We start from the raw sequence: 21,139 nt of genomic DNA, 5'->3' as shown, positions 1-21,139 counted from the left end.
GAGCAGTTCAATAATCAGCACAGACAACAGGGACAGGATTTTTTTCTGAAAACATACACAAGATGATACAATATTCTTCCAAAAAGAGTTAAAAAGTTTCTCTGTATCTAATCTGTCTAGTTACTCTGCCCTTTTAAACACAGAGAACGAGAGAGTGGAAATGAAAGTTCTAGTTGAAGACAACAAACAGTGACTTGTAGGAGCAACATATACAATTAACAGTAGGAGCTACAATATGATCAAGCTGCGTATGTAAATATCTTCAATCTCTCACATTACCTTCACCAGGTAGTTAAGGGTTTTGCCGTGACACAGTATGTCTTCCTTCCAGTGTCCGTCTGTCAGAGTTAACTCCTGCATTACAAACTCCTCAGGAGTGAACCAGCGCTCCTCTGTGCGGATACTCTTACTCCGTGACCCTGCAGCACAAACAATGTCTGGAAACACACTCCCAGAGACACAGCAAACTTAGCTCTGATTACCACCTACCTGCAAATCTGTCTTTATATAAAAACCCACTGACACAACCACAGCTGACTGATAAAGCAAAAGCCTGAAATTCAGACAAATCCACCTTCTCGCTGTCTTCTTCCTCTTCTTCTTCTTGTTCATTGTCCTCTTCCTCTATCCACTTTTCATGGTCTTCACTGGATTCATTTGTCTCCACAATGGATGCTAACTCTTATCGGGCAACAGTGGAGAAACACATGCAAACATGAAAACACAAAAAGAAATGGTCCTAGCCTATGTAAATAACAAAAAAGGAAATGTAAATAAGAGCCTGTGTATACTGACGAGGGCTGGAGCTTTCCACACAGCTAGAAGAAAATGTCTTGTTCTGCAGTAAGAAGAGCAAAGACATTTTACTGAAAAAAGCAGGACAAAGATTTAAAACATGATACAACCAGAAACTACGAAATAAGTACAGCACCTTCCGACCATAGACTCTGTAAGTGCGTGGACACTGCAAATGACCGTCCTACAAAACAAAACAAGGACAAAAAGGAAGCTTCTTACCATTCATTTTTAATAATAACTTTGTGTATGCCTGTGCAGTATGTGTACCCGGGCACATAGGCACTTTCTTCTTCTTCAACTTCTACGGCTTACTCCTTTTCAGGGTCACGGGGAACCTGGAGCCTATCCCTGGGAGCATCAGACACAAGGCGGGGTACACCCTGGACAGGGTGCATAGGCACTTTTAGTTCATCTTAATAGTGATAAACAGTAGATTTACCTGTATAAGTTTATGCAGTGTAGTGTTTTGACAGGAGATGGTATGTTTCCATTTCCTGCTATTTCCCTTTCCTGAAAATCTCTCAAAGTCACATGGGGTGAACCAGCGGTCCCGGGACAAAATACACTTCTCTCCTGTAGGAACAAAACTTTATTAAAATTCCAATTTAAATTAACTATAAAAGTAAATTGTTTCAGCACAGCTTCATTTCTGTATGAAATCAGTTTTACTTACCCTCTTTTCTCTTTCATTCAAAATGTTCTAGCAACATGTGACAACACAGTGCCTCCACTCATCTATAGCTGGTGTAATAACTGTGCTTAGAGGAATAGCCCTAATAAACACCTAATCTAGTCGTAATAAAGCCCTAATCTATCATATCGTCTCTCATGCTGTATCTCACACATATACCCACATTTTATACTACTAATGATGATTATGATGATGAGGGAGAAAACTTGAGCTGTTATTTTTTATTACCTTTTTTATGTTCTCTTAAACAAATATTAGGCCTAATGTTAAATCACGAATAATATTTATTAAAGATTTTTGATCGTTGCAAGATTACAGAACAAGTGAAGCCATCTCTATATACTAGGATAAGGTTTGATGATGTGAAAATGATGAAAGTGTACCTCTGGCAAGCTTGTCACGATACAGTGTGCCCTCTTTACCTCCACAGGTAACAGGAAGCTGATTCTTATCACAATCCAATGTCCAAATATCCTCCTTCTTTATTCTCTTTAATGGTAGGGCTATAAGAGAGAAAGAATACCATCTTAATATCTTAAAACTGCATTAAATCTCAATAACCCAGTGACAAAGGGGTTAATGAGTAATTGATTCATGCATCATAGTACACTCAGCAAGCTGGCCTATACACACATGCATTGCTGTTTTAGAAGCGCTTGACTTTCCAGGTGCCTGAAACTGACAACTGATAACAGTAACGTTGTCCTGTAATCACTAGTCCCTTTTAACATTAGTCTTTAACAATGTTAATATATGATGCAGAAAAACTAGTCCATGCTTTCGTTACCTCTGGGTTGAACAATAGTAATGCATTGCTAACTGCGTGTTACGTACGAGTAGGTATAAAACAAGCTCCAGTTAGGCCAAATTAATTATCCATATGACATTAATGAAAAAATAAAAGTAAAATATGGTTTGAATAAATAGGCAAAATATTAATAGCCATAATATTATTGTGCTCATTTAAATATTGTGTCTATTGAAAACTTCTTTATAAAATAAATCAGTAACACTTTACAATACTGTTCTACAAGTCCATGGTAACTATGCAGGAACTAATCAGGAATTAATTAGTAGTTCCTCATTAACACTTATCTTTCTCCAATTAACAACTAATACGTGCTAATTAATTATGATGGTAGTAGGAGTTCACTATTAACTAAGTGTAACCCACATTGAATTATCACCAATAAATAATTCATAAAATGCATAAATAAGCTAATAAGTTAAAACATATACATGTAAGAAACAATTAAGAATGGTTAAACAGTTTGACAGTGATTTAATGTAAACAGAAGTATGGCTGTAAGGGATTGTGGTGACGCTTCCCCTTTAAGAGACTCGGTGGCCCATTTTGAAGCAGCACTGAGCAGAGAGCGGAGAAGCAGACGGACTAACAAGCTAAAAAGTTAAAAAGCTTTTGTGAAGAGTTGTTTTAGAAGCTCAGAAACAATACCTGCTTGTTTGGGAATTTATGAAGCTTAAATACAAGAAAACCACAACGTTTTTGGTGAGTTTCAACCCCTTTTACTTGAAGTGTTGTAAATGCTATTGTGAAGTGAATGCTGTAAACGCTAGCAAAGAGCTAACGATGTAACTCTGGAGAAAGCAGCAAACACTATTTCCAGTAATAACTTTGAGTTAGTTAAAGAAGCAAAGTGTGAATTTATTTGGGTTAAGTTGATTAAATGTGAGTTTTAGCTTATGTAAAGGAAAAAGACGTTATCGGCCTGACGGCAGGAGAGAGGTACTTCTCTGTCGCTATTCTGAGGCCTAGTTAAGCATGAACAGTAATGTACCAGTAATGTTACGGTTCACAGAAATTGTAAAAGGAGTATTTGCTTCATTCATGTGATTAGAATAATTTAGTTCTTTTATGACCTGTTATACAGGTCAGGTTTTTTTGTTGTTGTTTTGTTGTTGTTGTTGTTGTTGTTGTTGTTGTTTATGTTCCTGTTTATGTTCCTGTTTATGTTCCTGTTTGAAATTGGACCTTGCTCTGCCGCGTGTGTGGACTACGCACACAGACACGGGATACAAGATGGCGAGCCAAACCCATGGACAAAGTTTCTAGAAACAACTCGGCTTCTTCGTGCCAGGGAGGATCTGCTGTGTACGAAGGGATGCTGGTAAACTCACTGCCAGAGCGGTAGGAGTGTTGGGACTAATTTTTTTTCCCCCTTGGAACTGAACTTGAACTGGATCTGAAGGGTTACTTCAATTGTATTCTGTTTAATGTATTGTCTTTGTTGTTCTTCAGTAAACTGCCGGCTTTTGTATTTAAAGTACCTGGTCTCTGGTCTAATTTTTCACCGTTACCCCACTCCATCCGAACCTAGAACTGGTCCAGTAGCTTTATAAAGTTGTATCAGAGCATACATGTGCTACATAAGCGGTAGCTACATATAAGCTACATAAACTACTAGCTAACTATGGCTATGGTACTGATCACATTGACATTAATTCTCAACAGTTAAACCTTACCTTCCTCCTGGAGAACTACCGCCTAATATACCTCAACCTATTCTATATATAATATATTATAAGGGTCCTTAAAGGAGTACAGTGTTTTATTTTTAGTCAGTCAAGGTCTAAAGAAAGAAATGGACATCAATAACCTACAAAATTACAAGGCTGTAATGTAATGAGTAATAAATAGTCTCCATTAACACACTGTCAGACATGTTCAAAGGTAATTTACTTTTAAGTAACAAAGCACTAACACTTTAAATATTTATTAATGAATTGGTAATGAATTACCTAAGTAATAGTCATGAGTTTCATGTCATTACTAATGACTGAAGTGTTACTGTGTTGTTCTTCAGTAGTTAATGATGAACCGGAACAGTGTTACACACGATCATTCATTAATATTGAATACTGAAGCATTGGTGTTTTGTTACTTAATAGTAAATTCTTTACAAAACTTTTGAAAATAAGTTATCCATCCATCCTCAACCGCTTATCCGTAATCGGGTCACAGGGGCAGCAGCTCCAGCAGGGGACCCCAAATTTCCCTTTCACGAGCCACATTAACCAACTCCGATTCTGAGATGTTCCCAGGCCAGTGTTGAGATATAATCTCTCCACTTAGTCCTGCGTCTTCCCCGAGGTCTACTCCCAACTGCACATGCCTGGAACACCTCCCTAGGGAGGCTCCCAGGGGGCATCCTTACCAGGTGACCGAACCACCTCAACTGGCTGCTTTCAACACAAAGAGCAGCGGCTCTTCTCTGAGTTCCTCTCAGATAGCCGATCTTCTCACCCTTTCTCTAAGGGAGAAGCCAGCCACCCTCCTGAGAAAACCCATTTCAGCCGCTTGTACCTGCAATCTAGTTCTTTCCGTCACTACCCAGCCTTCATGACCATAGGTGAGGGTAGGAACGAACATTGCCCGGTAGATCAAGAGCTTTGCCTTCCGGCTCAGCTCTCTTTTTGTCACAACGGTGTGGTAAAGCGATTGCAATACCGCTCACGCTGCTGCAATTTGCTGGTCAATCTCCTGTTCAAATGTCCCCTCACTCATGAACAAGACCCCGAGGTACTTGAACTCCTTCACTTGGCTTAAGTACTCATTCCCTACCCGGAGTAGGCACTCCGTCGGTTTCCTGCTGACAGCCATGGCCTCATATTTAGAGGTGCTAATCCTCATCCCAGCCACTTCATACTCAGCTGCGAACCGATCCAGTGAGTGCTGAAGGTCACGGACCGATGATGCCATTAGGACCGCATCATCTGCAAAAAGCAGTGATGACATCATCAGGCCACCAAAACGCAACCCCTCCCCACCATGACTACACCTCGATATCCTGTCCATGAATATCACAAGCAGGATTGGTGACAAAGCACAGCCCTGGCGGAGAGCAACCCCCACCTGGAACGAGTCCGAGAATCTGGACACAGCTCTCGCTTTGGGTGTACAGCGATTGGATAGCCTTAAGAAGGGCACACCTCACCCCATACTCCCTCAGCACCTCCCACAGTAAACCCCTGGGAACCCGGTCATAAGCCTTCTCAACATCCACAAAACACATGTAGACTGGATGGGCATACTTCCAGGCCCCCTCCAAGATCCTTGCGAGAGTAAAGGATGGTAGCTGGTCTGTTGTTCCACGACCAGGACGGAATCTGCATTATTCCTCTTCAATCCAAGGTTTGACTATTGGCCGAACCCTAGGTTCCAGCAACTTGGAGTAGACTTTACCAGGGAGGCTGAGAAGTGTGTGATTCCACACACTCTCTGGTGGCACACCCCGGTCTGCCGCTCCTAGGGCACTGTCCCCGACTTCCACGCAATGTTAAAGGGGTATCCTCATGGATCCCCAGAGCCTTACAATGTTTTTTTTGGCTACACTGAGTATTTTCTGTTCAACTACCAATTAACTTTTTGAGTCTAGTGCACCCCAAGCCTGACCAGAGGCAGTGGTTGGGGTTTATACTGCCCTGGCTCGTTGGCCAAGCCCACCAAGTGGGCGGTAAAGAATCCAAGGGTCTTCACAATGTAATTCAGTTTGTGGGAGCACTGATAAAGGAGTTAGGGAGTCCAGTGTACACCCCCAACCAGGATTAGTTTTTGGGGAGGGCCAGTCTCATGAGTGAACCTGCGAGGCTGTTCACCACCTACTACAAGATGACCTCCTTCTCAGAGCTCCAGTTGGAGGTCAATGTGGTAACCTCATCTCCAGAGATCCAGCCAGGGACCCATGAGGTGTTTTCACTAGCAGAGCTCCAGCTTGAGACCCACAAGGTGGTCTCCCCTTCAGAGCTCCAGCCGGAGGTCAACGTGGTGACCTCAACCTCAGAGCTCCAGCATGAAGTCCATGAAGAGGTCTCACCTGAAAGCCTCAGCTGGAGGTCAATGTGATGACCTCGTCCCCAAACTACAGCTGGAGGTCAGTGTGGTGCCCTCATCTCCAGATCCACAGCCTGAGATCCACAAGGTAGAGTGGATAACCTGCTGAATTCCCGTCAGAGGGCATCATGGCGGCCCCCTCCCCAGAGCCCCAGCCGGAGGACAACATGCCGAACTCCACCCCAGAACTCCAGCAGAAGACCCATGAGGTGGTCTTATCTCCAGAGCTCCAGCATTAGGCCAATAAGATGACCTCCCATGCCAAGGTCCAGTCGAAGGCCGACGAGGTGGCCTCTCAAGCCATCTTTCTGTCTGAGGTCGACGAGACGGCCTCCTAAGTCAAGTTCCTGCTAAAGTTGACAAGGCGACTTCCCATGCCAAGTTCCAGCTAGAGGTCGACAAGGCGACCTCCCATACCAAGCTACTGTTAGAGGTCGTCGAGCGACCTCCCACACCAAGTTCCAGTCGGAGTTCAAAGAGACTCTCAAACTGTGTTCACGCCCGAGACTCCTGACATGGACAATCAAGTTTTGCTCATGCCCAAGTCAGCTGACACGGCCAACCAAGTTCTGCTCACACCTGAGACTGCTGGCATGGCCGACCAAGTTCTGATTGTGCTCAAGATTGACGACACGGCCAACCAAGTTCTCCTCATGCCTTAAGCCAATGTCACGTCCAATTGAGGATGCCATTCAGCTCCCTCTTCAGCTGAGAATGTTTCTCCACCTCCCGTTGCAACCAAGAGCTCCGCTTTTCTTCCTTACTCTGCCTCGGATGTCACTATGCCAGGCTTCTCTATGGACGTCGCTCAACTTTCCCACGCGACTGAGGTCGTCGCTCTGCCTTCCTGCTCAGCTGACGACATTGCTCTGCCATACTGCTCAGTTGAGGACGTCACTCTGCCCTCCCGCTCCACTGAGTATGTTGTTCTGCCTCCGTGCTCCATGGAAGACATTGCTCCACGCTCAAGAAAGGCTGACAAGATGGCCTTCCAAGTCAGCTCCCCATCTAAAGCTGGTAACACAACTTCCCAAGCCAGGGTTTTGCCCCAGCCTCATGTCTGCTCCTCGGCTCCTCGAGGAACCTGCTACTTGTTGGACAATGCCTGCATTGGAACTTGAAGGGCTGGGTGAACATTTTGACCAAAGGGCCAGGACCACCAGGGGAGGGAGTGTTTTTGGGGCATCGGGAGATGTGCCCCTGGAGAGGGTTCTGTCATGTCACGGCAAACCAGTGACTTCATTTCCCAGAATGCACCATGAACTACAAACATGGCCGATCACTACAACTCCCAAAGCAATACACTGTCACCTTCTCTTGAGAAATAATCAGACCTGTTCCCAATTACAATCTTAATGACACCATACTACTTAATAGACTCTCTAACACTAAGCCATTGCAAAGTATATGCTCACTTACATTTTATCTCTGCCATTAACAAGCCTTGATACCTTGTTTGTTTATTCTAGTTTTGACTTTGTTCATGTTTTTGACCTTGTCTTTTTGAGATGTCTTGTTTGGGTTGTTTGTCTGATCGCCAGACCTCTGCCTGCCTATGTTTATTAATTTCTGCCTGATCCCTTGGACATGTTGTTGTTGTTGTTGTTGTATTAAACTACCTAACCTGCACTTGCATCCGTCCTCAACGTCCATTACGTGACCGACATTGACTGAGGATATGTTGTGGTTGAGAAAACCTCAAAGAGAGACACTAAAAACACTAAGTTAGAGCTTGAGTGCGAGTAATTTGGGTATGGAAGCCACACCTTGGGCTGTATAGAAAACAAAACCAAAATGAATTGTTCTCACAATGCAATATCATTTCACTGGGTAATTTGTTTGAACTGGTTTAGATGTAAGTTTTGTCAACTTACAATAGGATAGAGTTATTAGAATAAAGTGAGCTTTGAAAAAATATAATAAAACATTTTCTTGCTTCGATAGAATAGATTTAAATAGAATATAATAGAACAAATTAGACTGCAGTATAAAATAGAATATAGCTTTGATAGAATCTGATAGAATGTTATGGAATAAAATACCTTACTAGTATAGACTACACTAGACAACACTACAGAATATAATAGAGCTAGGAAACTATATAATTTGCACAATATAGAATAGAATAGAAAAGAATAGAATAGAGTTAGCTAAATAAATTGAAATGCAATATAAAATACTCTACCTTTGTGATCCTGAAGAGGACTGAGTGGCGCTGACTGAAGATCTGAGAGATAGTGAAAGTTAACCTGTGAGAGCAAGCACATAATTTGCTTATGGCAGCCACACCTTGTTTTTGTAAGATGGACAGACAGACAGACAGACTGACTGACTGACTGACTTGAATAAATTACAAAATAATTAATTTGATATTTAATTGCATGTATAGGTTTTGTCACTAGTAGTACTTTGTGAGTGAGGTATACTAACACACACTGCTAACATTTAAATAAACCTAAACATGTGTATTCAGAAGAGCGGCATTATGGTATTGACCAGAGGCCAGGAATATATTCTACTTGACATAAATGAAGGCGACAGCAACTCAGCGGCATTGTCACATATTAACCTGCATAATTTTGTGTAGGTGTTTTCTTTTTTACATGCTATGCACTTCAGCAGACAGTTTTATTTCCCATTGTGTGGACTACTGCCTCATAAGTGTTTGTTATTTTTGATGTTTTGCTCCTAATTTTTGCTCCTTCACAGGCACTATTGGGTAGTAACATTTACTTCGCTATTTACTTGAGTAACTTTTTTACTCTCACTCAAGTTCATTTTTAATCACAGAAATGTACTTTTACTTTGCTTCATTCTGTGGCGTTCCCTGTCACTCCCTGTCATTCCCCTGTTGCTGTTAATGAATATATATCGTTTTAATAATTACTTTATATCACGTATAATGAGGTCGCAAGTCTCACAATACGCTGCAGTGTCTGAATGCGTCCGCAACAACCGCTCACTTTTTATTGACTCAGTCCTGGAAGATAATGGCACACATGCACACACTTTCTCTTCTGTTCTGTTCCATAGTCTGTTCTTTTGTTTTCTGTTGTCTTGTTTAAATGCAGTTTGTGCTGTTACCATATTGTGAAAATAAAGACTGTCAACTTGTTGAGAATTTTTTTTGTTTTTTAGGGTATGTGGGAGATTTTGTGTTGAAAATGGCAGGTTGTATGTAATTATAGTCATCACAAGACTGGGATATGCTGCTTCATCTTGACTCCAGGTTTTATATCATATAAACATAACAAGCAGACTTTCATGGAGAGGTGTGACTTAGGCACTTACAGTGCTGCATGTAGTCTGAGATTCGGGATTTTCCCTTCATTTTAATCAGATCCGAAGTAACTAGTACTTTGCTACTTGAGTAGTCTTCTCATCGGATACTTTATTACTGTTACTCGAGTCATTATTTACATTATTACTTTTACTGTTACTTGAGTAATTATTTTTTATAAAGAGTTTTACTTGTACTTGAGTAAAAACTTTGGCTGCTCTACCCACCTCTGTTCACAGGCAATTCTAACAGGATAGAAACATAATAGTGGAAGTGGAATCCAATTTCAGTGCCATATTGAAAGTCCTTACAACACTTAACAATACATAACAGTATAATGTGAGAATTGCATGAGGGATGTGTTTTCTTAAACCATGCTTGGTGTAAGAATAGAATAGTGAATAGAATAGAATAATGAGAAATCAGTGATTGGTCATTTTACGGTGGTGATCATTGATTGGTCACGTTACAGTGGTGATCAGTGATTAGTTATTTTACAGTGGTGAGCAATGATCAGTCATTTCTTTGAACCTTGAGGAATGGTGGGTCCAGTTGAGCCATGCTAGATATGCGAAATAAGTGTGTTGTAGAGTGAGGTATGATAATATAGGTGGTATCTGGTATGTTTTTGGCTTTGCAAACACATTTAAAACAAATAAAATGTAGGCATCTGAAGAGATAGAATAGAACAGGATCACTAACAGTGATTAGTTGGTTTATAGTGGTGATCAGTGATTGTATAATTTTACAGTGGTGATAAGTGATTATTCTGTACATTTGGGTGATCCATGATTAGTTATTTTAAAGTGGTGATCACTGATTAATTATTTTACAGTGGTGATCAGTGATTGGTTATGTTACAGTGGTGATCAGTGAGTAATTTTGCAAGACTTAATTGAGCCTTGAGGAATGGTGGGTCCAATTGAGCCATGCTAGTTGCTTGGATGGAGCATGGTGCAGAGCAAGATGTGATAAGATAGGTGGTAGCTAGTATGTTTTTGGCTTTATAAATTGTAGCGTGGTCCCTGGCAAACGCACACCATCAGTTCCGCCATTCCCACCTGGCTCTCATTTCCGCATATCGCTCATTTCCGCCTCATGCTCATCTCCTCCTCTAGTCACCTGTTCTTTTTATTGCTTCCGAAGACCACACCCTTCTCTTCATCTCTCTTTTTTTTCTTCCGTTAATTAAAACATGGAATGGAACGGACTCCGCCTCTGCGTCACTGTGCAGCTATCCGTTACAAAATGTAGCAAGTGACTCACTTGTAATGACTATGCCACCCCGAGGAAACAGGGAAAACAATCCAAACAGAGGCACACAACTATGAGCCACTTAGAACAGGTAAGAGGCATGGGTTTCCATACAAAAATAAATTTTTATTTGAAGTTAAAAAGACTGGCCAAGAATTATTTAAAAACCCCAACCATCACAGCCAGGCATTGGTCAAATAAAACAGAGACAAGAAGAAATTAACAATAATAGTCATAGGAGGACTGAAGCTTTCTGTATGAAGGGCAGGCTAGTACGACAGCACCAGCTATACAAAAAGGGAAAAGAACCCTACCATTCAGAATCATACCCACAAATTTTACTGCAAATAATAACACAGCAATAATGACAACCCTTAGTGAAGTAAGGCCTAAGGTGCAGCAAATAACACACTGGATACTGACTCCTAGTTCTAGCATTAAGTTGACTAGTTGACTACGCACATACGCAGACTGACGTTTTTCTTTTGGACCAATACAATCGGCAAAGCATATGGACTGCAGCTTTCTTGAATGATCTCAGCTTCCAAAAACTGATTTATATGGACCTTTACTACCTCGTACTTTGATGGCGGAATCCGCCAGAAACACTGCCGAATTGGAGTCTCATCCAACAACGGAATATCATGGGAAATTAAATTGGCACAACCCAAGTCTCCTTCCTGGGTAGAGAACACTGACTGAAACTTGTAGAGCAAAGTCCTTACCTGCCTCTGCTCTGCCTCTGAGAAACCCGATAGGTCCACTGCCTCAACCTGCTCCTTTATGGTAGGTCCCACTTCTGCATTCTGAGCCCTGACAACAGCCACAACTGGCTGAACCTCAGTAACACATGTAGGCAAACTCAACACATAAACATTACTCACTGTGCCAAGCATGGAATGAGGGTAAAGCATGACATCAGTCATGTCAACATTAACCACAGGTATATAAGCTGTCCCCTGGCTTACCTGCACTACCGCCGGAGAAGCCAGCAACCCAGCCTCAGGAGGCTCAAAAAGTACAACTTTATTAGAATATTCATTGGAGCAAGTGGCCGGAACAAACTTAAACATGCCCCGGAACACGACAAGGCCTATGACCCCGCACCTGTACCTTACCAATATGAGTTACACTAGGTACGGTAGCAACGCCACAACAGTGTTGTAGAGCCTGAGATACAAAATGTGGAGCTTTTACCACATCAGGCAATTCAAAGAGAGTGGGGCCATGTTGACCAAAGAGCTCCTGGTAACATCGATTCAGAACATTCATTCCGAGAACCCCCGGAATCTGGTCACGATCACCCCGCAATTTGGAATGACTTGGCCACAGATCTCAAGATCCAGCTCCATGTAACCAAGAAAAGGACTGGGCAGACAATTGGCAGCACGAAGCTGTAGCTCCTGACCCCATGGTTCGAAATGCCACAGAAAACAACTTTCCGTAATGGTGGAGACCATCGAGTCTGTATCAACCAAACAGGGCACCGGCACTCCACCAATAGACGGAACAAGATGAGGACAGGAAGACATCAAACGAGTCACTTAAACAAAACTTTTTGACAATACGGAGCCAATAAAACCTCCAACCGAGCTGTGGCTCTGAAACCTGGTGGGCACTAGTTTTCCAGTTGAGCAGAAGTGGAAGATTGCTTACCCCCAGCAAAGGTATGAGGGAATATGGGGTGCTCAGCGAAGGCATTACTCTGCCTTTCTGTTCAGCGGAGGACGTCGCTTTGCCTTCCTACTCCACAGAGGACGTCGCTCTGCCTTCCTGCTCCACAGAGGACATCGCTTTGCCATCCTACTCTGCTGAGGATGTCATTCCACCTCTGTGCTCCATGGAAGACATCGCTCCACACTCAAGAAAGGCCGACGTGGTGGCCCATCAAGTTAAGCCCCGTCTAAAACTTCCCAAGCCTGGGTCTTGCCTAATGACCCCGGCAAACCAGCCCCAGCCTCATTTCTGCTCCTCGGCTCCTCGAGGAACCTGCTACTTGTTGGATAATACTTGCATTGGAACCTGAGCGGCTGTGAAGACATTTTGCCCATTGGGCCAGGCCCGCCAGGGGAGGGAGTATTTTTTGTTCTGGCACTCCAGGAGTAGCGCCTGTGAGGCGGAGGGGAGTTCTGTCACGATTTCCCTTCACACTAAGCGCAGTAGAATGCAGCATGCTTGGAAATACCAAAGTGCGAGCTCGGTGCTTCTAGGTTTTCAGTGACCTTTACTTTGTTTACATTTGACATCTGTGCATCTGTGATTTCTCCACCCCTGTATCTTCATTGCTTTTTTCCCGTATGTGCGTCACCATTGTTCTCAGCTGTCTTGTATTTCACCCCTGATTATGTTTGTTATTCAAACCCGTCGTGTTTCTATGTATACCGTGAAGTATTGAGTGTTGTCACCATACCAAGCGTTTGTAACCTGTTCCTCATTTTGTTTCATAGTCTTTGATCCTTTTTCTTGTGTCTCATTACATGCTTTTGCCTTGCCTGTTTAATGCCCATTTGCAGATCGCCTGACCCATTGCCTGTTTCTGACCACGCTTTTCTTTCACGATTTGGATTTGTCTGCCTGCTTCTCTTGTCTGCAATTGCATCTGTCCTAACCTCCATTACATTCAATTATGTGACAACATCCATCCTTCCACAGACATGAAAGCAAGCCCAAATGCCAACTGGCCCAAATTCCAAATCTAACCACAATAAACACCATTTGGTCAATGTACAGAGTATCTGGGAATTTAGGGGAGAGCTGGCCAAAGACCAGTTGCTGTTGCTGTGTGGAGATTTCTCTGCCAGGTACGCACGTTTGATTTTCTTATGTTGTATTATTTGTTTGAATTTGATCGGCAATGTTCAAGTGATACATTTTCATGTGATTCATTTACGTATGATTCATTTACATGTGATTCATTTACTGATTTGCTTCTCTTTAAATCCAGTTTTAGACGTGATATTACAAGGGTCTTTCCAGATTATTACTTGCTACACTGTATGAGACAACCCCAGTAAAATTGCCTGAATTCTATAATATAATTTGTTCACCATGTTAGGTTTAAATCCTCTAAAAACAGATTCACAATTAAATAACATTACATCCTTCAAAGCATTGGCATGTTCTGCTTACTCTCACGATCCTCCAAACACCCACACACCCAAAGTCTCCATAAACAAATGAGACAGCAGTGTATCCTACAGAAACCAAACGTTGTCCACAATGTGAACACAACTCTGAGAGTAAGCTGAATTAACCAACAAAATTAACAAGACTGATAAACAGTCTGCACACAATGATAAATACAATGTCCTTACCTTTTAAAGACTCGTAACAAATAATATAACAGTGTAGCACGTAAAGCCGAGGAGATAACACTAATACAATTAAATAAACAGAAACTACAAAAACCGAACTTTGTCCACAGTCCACGAACGTTGATTGGCAATGTTGAGTAATGCTGAATGTTATTCTTTCTTCTTCTTGTTCTTCTTCTTCTTATTATTATTATTATTACTACTATTATTTGATTTGGATATGTTCCTACCTGATTACATAAATTATTATACTTGAATATATTCTGACATATTCTGAAATTATTGTCTATAGTAGATTACATTAAGTCCTTGTTACCGCAAATCTGGGACCAGGTTAGTTAAGGTTAAAATCCAGGTTTCGGTGGAGCATTGGGGCACACCGACTGAGATTTTAGAGTCCAGGCTAACAACTTTGCTTTAAGTTAAGTGTACTTAGTGTGTACAAGCTTGATTTGGAATTTCCATTTTGGACAACATAAAGTCTAAAAAGGTGAAGTCTAAACCTCTGGTTATTGTAATATTTTTCTAGTGTGCATAGGAAACTATGGCAAGATTATATAAAGCTATTTGTAACTTAGGTAATGTTGGTCTATCTCTGTTAATTTTAGCAGTGTTACTATCTAAGGGGACTAAACAAAGTACTTTTTAGATAAAAGGCCAAGCATGGGCGGCCATCTAAATACTATTAGTCAATTGCCTCTGTCTAATGACCAAGACTGGCCAGTTTGTGACCGTGAGATCTGCATACATGGCACGAGACTCTGAGCAAAATGGAATCTGAATGAACGAACACAATCTAAAGTAAGAAATTAACTAGAATTAATTAAATCTAAAAGATTAAAAGTATTTACAAACTCGTGATCTACAAATAACTAGGAAATAAATACAACCCTGAGTATTTTTTTATTTTTATTTTTTTTACAGTTGGAGTCAGATTTAATTTAAGACAGAATCAAATAGAAGTGGAATAACAAATGTAATAATCTAAAAGCATCCACAGAAAAGTGCAGGAATCCTTCCACCACTTCATTGGATACTGTTGTTGGACCAGTGAGTGGTCCCCTACAAAATAAAGACCTGTTTATACTGAAGAGGGCTGGAGTTTTTCACACAGCTTAATGGAAATCTCACTCTCTGCAAAATAAAAAAGAAGACTTCACTGAATAAAAGGCATAACAAGATATTTCAATCCTGAAACAACTGGAAAAAGACCAAATAGGCACATCACCTTCTGACCTTCTTGTCTCGACACTGCAATTTACCCTCCTTCAAAAAAAGTGGGGAACACAAGGAATTTTTAATATTGCAAAAAGTTTATGTATGTCAATGCAGTGTGTCCACCCTTTTGGGGTATAACGTTTCATCCTAGTTGGCATCTTAATACTTGTAGTGACTGTCAAAGAGTAGATTTACCTGTATAAGTTTATGCAGTGTAATGTTTTGGCAGCGGATTGAGATTTTCCAGTTCTTGCTATTTCCCCTTCCTGAAAATTTCTCAAAGCCACACGGGGTGAACCAGACGCCCTGGGACAAAATACAGTTCCCTCCTGTAGGAACAAAACTTTATATAAATTCCAATTTAAAAAAACAAACTATACTGGCAAATTCCTTCTGAGACCACTCAACTTTTTGGCCCTTCAAGGGCTCATTAATAATGATGTAAGTTACTGTGGATTCTCATGGTTTAGGACTTCCTTAGAAACATTTTCCTTCAGCAAGGTAATAAATAAAGTTCACTTACAAAAACTCTTCGTGGTAAGATAACATCTTTTTTGCTATCCACCTTCCATATCTACACTAAAAAATTGCTGTAAATTTTTCAACCAGGGTTACCTGTAAAGTACTGTGAAATGTACAGTAAACAACTATAAAAACATATTTACAGTAAAGTACATTAATGGCATTTAGCAGATGCCCTTATCCAGAGCGACTTACATTTATATATCTGAATAGTTGAGGGTTAAGGGCCTTGCTCAAGTCATGGCTTGGCGGTGCAGGGGTTTGAACTCATGACCTTCCTATCAGTAGCCCAACATCTTAAACACTGAGCTACCACTGCCCAAGTATAAGTACTGTAATATCTTAAATAAAACATATTCCAGTATATTTGTCTGATGCAGGATACAACTGACTTGAAAGTTAAGGTTTTGCTCAAGGTAGGAACCATGGCCCTCCTGAGATTCAAACACACAACCTTCTGATTTGTAACTCAAAGCCATAAACACGGAACCATCACAACCAGCTCAACTAGATTACTGTGCATTGATTCAACCGCTTCTATCACTGAATTAACCCCACCAAAAGATCGCATTGAATCAATGCAGGCTCGTTGTGCTAGTAGTGTTGGCACAGTTGTTAAGGCTTTGAGTGTTCAAGCTTTGAGTTAAGGTTGTGTGTTCAAATCCCAGCACTGCCAGATGGCCATGGTTGGGTCCTTGAGCAAGACTCTTAATCTTCAGTTCAGTCGTATTCTGCATCAGCCAAATGTGCAGCTGTATTGGATGAGGTGTTGTTTTATATTGTGCAGCTCCATCCATCCATCCATTTTCTGTACCTGGACCAGGATAGGGGCACAGGGCGGGGGACACCTTGGACGGGGTGCCAATCCATCATAGGGCACAATCACACACATTCATACACTACGGGCACTTCAGCCTACAACACATGTCTTTGGACTGGGGGAGAAAACCAGAGTACCCGGAGGAAACCACTGAAGTACGGGGAGATCATGCAAACTCAGGGCTGCGGCAGGAATCGAACCCTTAACCCTAGAGGTGTGAGGCAAACATGCTAACCACTAAGCCTCCATGCCTATTGTACAGTTGTTTACTGTAATTGTTACAGTATTTTACTGACAACCCAGGTAGCCATTAAATTACTGTAAAATTTACAATATTTTTTTATAGTGTGTGGTCCAGATTTCCTCATTCCCCATTTTACAGTACTAATAATGACCATTATATCAAACAAAATTACTGTATTTACATCTATACTCTTCTTAATGGCAGTATTTCCTCAGTTTATCATTTATCTTGCATTTTTGTAGTTTTGCTGTTTATCGTGCAACAATGGAGACAAAAAAAAAAAACATAAATGAAACAAAAAACTCAGGATAGTTCTGCAGTTTCAGCAGGTGATCTATTACTTTTTTATGTGCCATTAAAGAAATGTTAGATCAAGTGTTACACCATGTGTAATAACATGACATGAGATAAAAGTGTACCTCTAGCAAGCTGGTCTGGATACAATATGCCTTCTTTATCTCCGCAGGTAACAGGAAGTTCTCCTTTCTCTAAAAGTTGGGCTAAAAGGAAGAATGTCATGTCACTACTGGCTTCTGCCTTCAAGACCATTTCCCAGAATGCTCCACCACAGCACAGCATGCAACCAAATCCATTTACCAGTCACCTTCCCCTTTTGAATAACCTGGACATGCAAACACTCTTGGGCTCTTGCACTGTTTGTGGAATTGTGTTTTGGATGGTTTGCCTGGTTTTTAAATCAAACCCGCATCCAACTTCACCAGTTCTGTGACATGCATTAAATACCAGAATTTTTATTTAAAAAATTGCTTCCTGTTCATCCAAAACCAAATTTTTATATTTTATTGTTAATTTTATTGTTAATCATTAGGGGCACTCCATTTATTGTCCTTATAGTCAGATTAAAGAAATTCTAAACCATAAATTAAACAGCACATTTCTACTGACTTACAGAGTGGGGACTTCATGGCTGGTATCTTTTGGTTGAACACAGAGGAAGGGCCTCGTTCCTCATGTGTCTCTTTGCCACTTTTCTTTCTCTTTGTTGCACCTTTTTTTTGCTCTTGCTTCTTTTCCTTCCTCTCAACTTCTGTATTACTGCTTGGTTCCTCTTCCTTGATAATCTTTTCAGGAATCCAAGAGGAACCTAAAACAAGAGACTCTCATTTAAGATCGTATTCAAATTTAAGAAAAAAATTGCACTCGCGTAACTATAGCAGAGTTAAATTAAACATCACATTTCGACTGACTTACAGAGTGGGGGCTTCATATCTGGTGTCTTTTGGTTGGACACAGAGGAAGGTCCTCGTTCCTCCTCATCTGTCTCTACAAAAATTTTCTTTCTCTTTGTTGCACCCTTCTTTTGCTTCTTTTCCTTTCTCTCAACTTCCGTATTACTGATTTGTGTCTCTGCATTGGGAAGATTTATAGCAATCTGAACGCAACCTAAAACAGGAGACTCTGTCATTTAAGATCACATTCAGAATGAAGAAATAAAGCACTCACGGAACAACAGCAGAGTTAAATTAAACAGCACATTTCTATTGACTTACAGTGTGGGGGCTTCACGGCTTGTTTCTTTTTGCTGGACACAGAGGAAGGGCCTTGTACCCCCTCGTCTGTCTCTTCACCACTTTTCTTTCTCTTTGTTGCACCCTTCTTTTGCTCTTGCTTCTTTTTCTTTCTCTGAACTTCTGTATTACTGCTTGGTTCCTCTGCCTTGGGAAGCTTTTCAGAAATCCTAAAGGAACCTAAAACAGGAGACTCTGTCATTTAAGATTGTATTCAGAACGAAGAAAAAAAAAACACGTAACTACAACTGACATAATAATTCATATCCAATCATCCAACATTTGTTGAGTGAAAAAAGGGGAAATGCAACTGTGAAAGTATAAGAACAACAAAAAAATAACATGGAAAGGCGAAGAAATGGAATGACTGACCATCAAGAAGGCTGTTTTGGAGATCGCGGAGTCTGGGATATTCCCGCAGGATGTGATCCTTAAACACACAACTCCAAAACAGTTTCACATGCTGTCCTTGATTATTCTCCACCCAGTTCAAAATATCATACACACCTTTCTGCCTTCTCCCCTTAGTTTTCATCTTTATTACCCTCTGTGAGAGAGAGAGAACACACTCAGAACCCCCATTTATCAGGCGTGTGCAAGTGTGTAAGTGATGTGAACAGAAGGTAAAAGCACGATGTGGGATTTATTAAAATGAACGTGTACTTATGTACAGTATGTGTATATATAGGCAGAGCTTTGAGCATGTGTACCCAAATACCTGTGAAAATGCTTTCAACACTAAAAATAAAGTGCCACCAGAAGCAAACACGCACACAACTTAATAGGCCTACTACCTCCACTGTACTGATCAACACCTCCACTTTACTGATCAACATAGAAATACTTCCTTTAGGAAAATGTTTCTTTTGTTTGCACGTTTCCTGGTGGCACTAAGAAAAAGTCCTGGCCGCTGTCTCCTCAGATTTACCTAAAGCACTGACACTGAGGCTTCTTTCAGAAATGTTAAATAAATAAAGTAAAATATACAATGTAAAAAAATGTAAAAAAAAAAAAAAAAAAAAGCATATATTCAGTGAAGGTGAGTGTGCGGGAATCCCAGTCATGTGTGCTAATGCTCTTACACTGAGTACTACAATTTATTTAGAAAATGCACGAACAATGTTACAGTTTCACTTCCTGTCAGCTCTCACCTGATACCATCAGACCCAATAATAAACACTGATCAACTGTAACATTGACATTCAATTCCCAAAATCAATTCCCTCCTGGAATGGAGGCATGGTGTAAAGTATTATGATCTCTTACCTGGTAGAGATCCTCAGGTACTAGGTCATGGTCTCGGAGCTGGTTGAGGAAGGTGAGTGGTTCCTCTATACAAGAGGAGATCTCTGTCTTCTTACGGTGAAGAAATTTTATCAACTCCTCATCTGTTAGAGAATCTGGCAGAGCCATTCGGATGCTGTTCATCCGTCAAAAACAAATCTCTTCTTCTTAATGTCAGACTCTAGCTTCGTGATCCTGAGTAGGATTGAGTGCTGACTGAGGATTTGTTGTGCTCCAGAAATTCTGAAACACGCCCCCAATCATGTGACATCCACTAGTCTACACACATATAATACATCTGAGTCACCTGAGCCAGTGACAGGGAAATGGTGTAATTTTGGTTTATGAGCCACACCTTGGCTATGTGTGTAAATGGAATGAAACGAAATATTCTCATAATAAAATTATTATAATTTTTATCTATAAAAGTTTGATATCGGGGATTTATTTTAAAACTTTGTAATTTAATTAAAAAAGTGGAACTTTCATATATTCTAGATTCAGTACACATAAAGTGAAATAAATTGCATCGGTCCTAACCTCCATTACATTCAATTACATGACAACATCCATCCTTCCATAGACTTAAAAGCAATCCCAAATGCCAACTGGCCAAAATTCCAATCTAACCACAAATCAACAATTTGTATTATTATTTTTGAATTTGATTGTTAATGTTGAGTAAGGCTGAATGTAGTTCTTTCTCCTTATTATTATTATTTCTATTAATGGATTTGGATATGTTCCTACCTGGTTAAATGAAATATTATACTTGAATATATTCTGATGTAATTCTGAAAGTACTGTCTCTAGTAGATTACCTTAAGTCCTTGTTACTGCAAATCTGGGACCAGGTTAGTACAGGCTAAAATTCCAATTCAGTTTATTTGTATAGCACTTTTTACAATAGACATTGTCTCAAAGCAGCAAAATCCAGGTTTAGGTGGAGCATTGGGGCATGACGACTGAGATTTTAGAGTGCAGGCTAACAACTTGGCTTTAGTTTAGTGTACATAGTGTGTACAGGCTTGATATGGAATTTCCATTTAGGACAACATAAAGTACATAAGCCAACATAACGTGGCTTAGTGGTTAGCATATTTGCCTCACACTGCCAGGGTTGGGGGTTTGATTCCCGTGGCTCTGTGTGTGCGGAGTTCGCATGTTCTCCCCGTGCTGCAGGGGTTTCCTCTGGGTACTCCGGTTTCCTCCCCCAGTCCAAAGACATGCATGGTAGGCTGATTGGCGTGTCTAAAGTGTCCGTAGAGTATGAATGGGTGTGTGAGTGTGTGTATGTGATTGTGCCCTGCGATGGACTGGCACCCTGTCCAGG

The 21,139-nt window shown here is 40.9% G+C and overlaps 2 protein-coding genes across 2 annotated transcripts in view; both read right to left on the bottom strand.

Annotated features, from left to right (window-relative positions):
• LOC108272466 (nuclear autoantigen Sp-100) overlaps positions 1 to 21,139 on the bottom strand; it is a 54,906-nt gene that overhangs the window by 143 nt on the left and 33,624 nt on the right. Inside the window, exons 4-10 of the mRNA XM_053684211.1 lie at positions 8,527 to 8,590; positions 1,873 to 1,992; positions 1,238 to 1,371; positions 932 to 979; positions 796 to 838; positions 490 to 681; positions 280 to 419 (exon numbers count right to left, since the gene is read on the bottom strand). Coding sequence (XP_053540186.1) covers positions 280 to 419; positions 490 to 681; positions 796 to 838; positions 932 to 979; positions 1,238 to 1,371; positions 1,873 to 1,992; positions 8,527 to 8,590 — 741 coding nt within the window. The remainder of the gene's footprint in view (positions 1 to 279; positions 420 to 489; positions 682 to 795; positions 839 to 931; positions 980 to 1,237; positions 1,372 to 1,872; positions 1,993 to 8,526; positions 8,591 to 21,139) is intronic.
• LOC108272834 (nuclear body protein SP140-like protein) lies at positions 15,086 to 20,076 on the bottom strand. Its single transcript, XM_017481621.3, has 9 exons — positions 19,789 to 20,076; positions 18,895 to 19,069; positions 18,505 to 18,702; positions 18,206 to 18,397; positions 17,904 to 18,098; positions 17,413 to 17,493; positions 15,603 to 15,736; positions 15,418 to 15,455; positions 15,086 to 15,323 (listed from the first exon to the last, which is right to left on the bottom strand). The coding sequence occupies exons 1-9, from the start codon at positions 19,948 to 19,950 to the stop codon at positions 15,317 to 15,319; spliced, it is 1,182 nt and encodes a 393-aa protein (XP_017337110.1). The 5' UTR covers positions 19,951 to 20,076; the 3' UTR covers positions 15,086 to 15,316.

This window comes from Ictalurus punctatus, chromosome 12 (assembly GCF_001660625.3).
Source record: "Ictalurus punctatus breed USDA103 chromosome 12, Coco_2.0, whole genome shotgun sequence".
In the NCBI taxonomy this organism is placed as follows: domain Eukaryota; kingdom Metazoa; phylum Chordata; class Actinopteri; order Siluriformes; family Ictaluridae; genus Ictalurus; species Ictalurus punctatus.
Note: the sequence above shows the minus strand (reverse complement) of the source record. Positions and strands in the feature narration are given on the sequence as shown.

Bases quoted from the DNA above. Each gene is read 5' to 3' on its own strand.
- LOC108272834 (XM_017481621.3), bottom strand. From the start codon at position 19,950: ATGAACAGCATCCGAATGGCTCTGCCAGATTCTCTAACAGATGAGGAG. The intron at 18,703-18,894 runs GTCAGTCATTCC...CTCCTGTTTTAG, and splicing joins CCAAAACAGCCTTCTTGATG to GTTCCTTTAGGATTTCTGAA. The intron at 18,398-18,504 runs GTAAGTCAATAG...CTCCTGTTTTAG, and splicing joins AGCCGTGAAGCCCCCACACT to GTTGCGTTCAGATTGCTATA.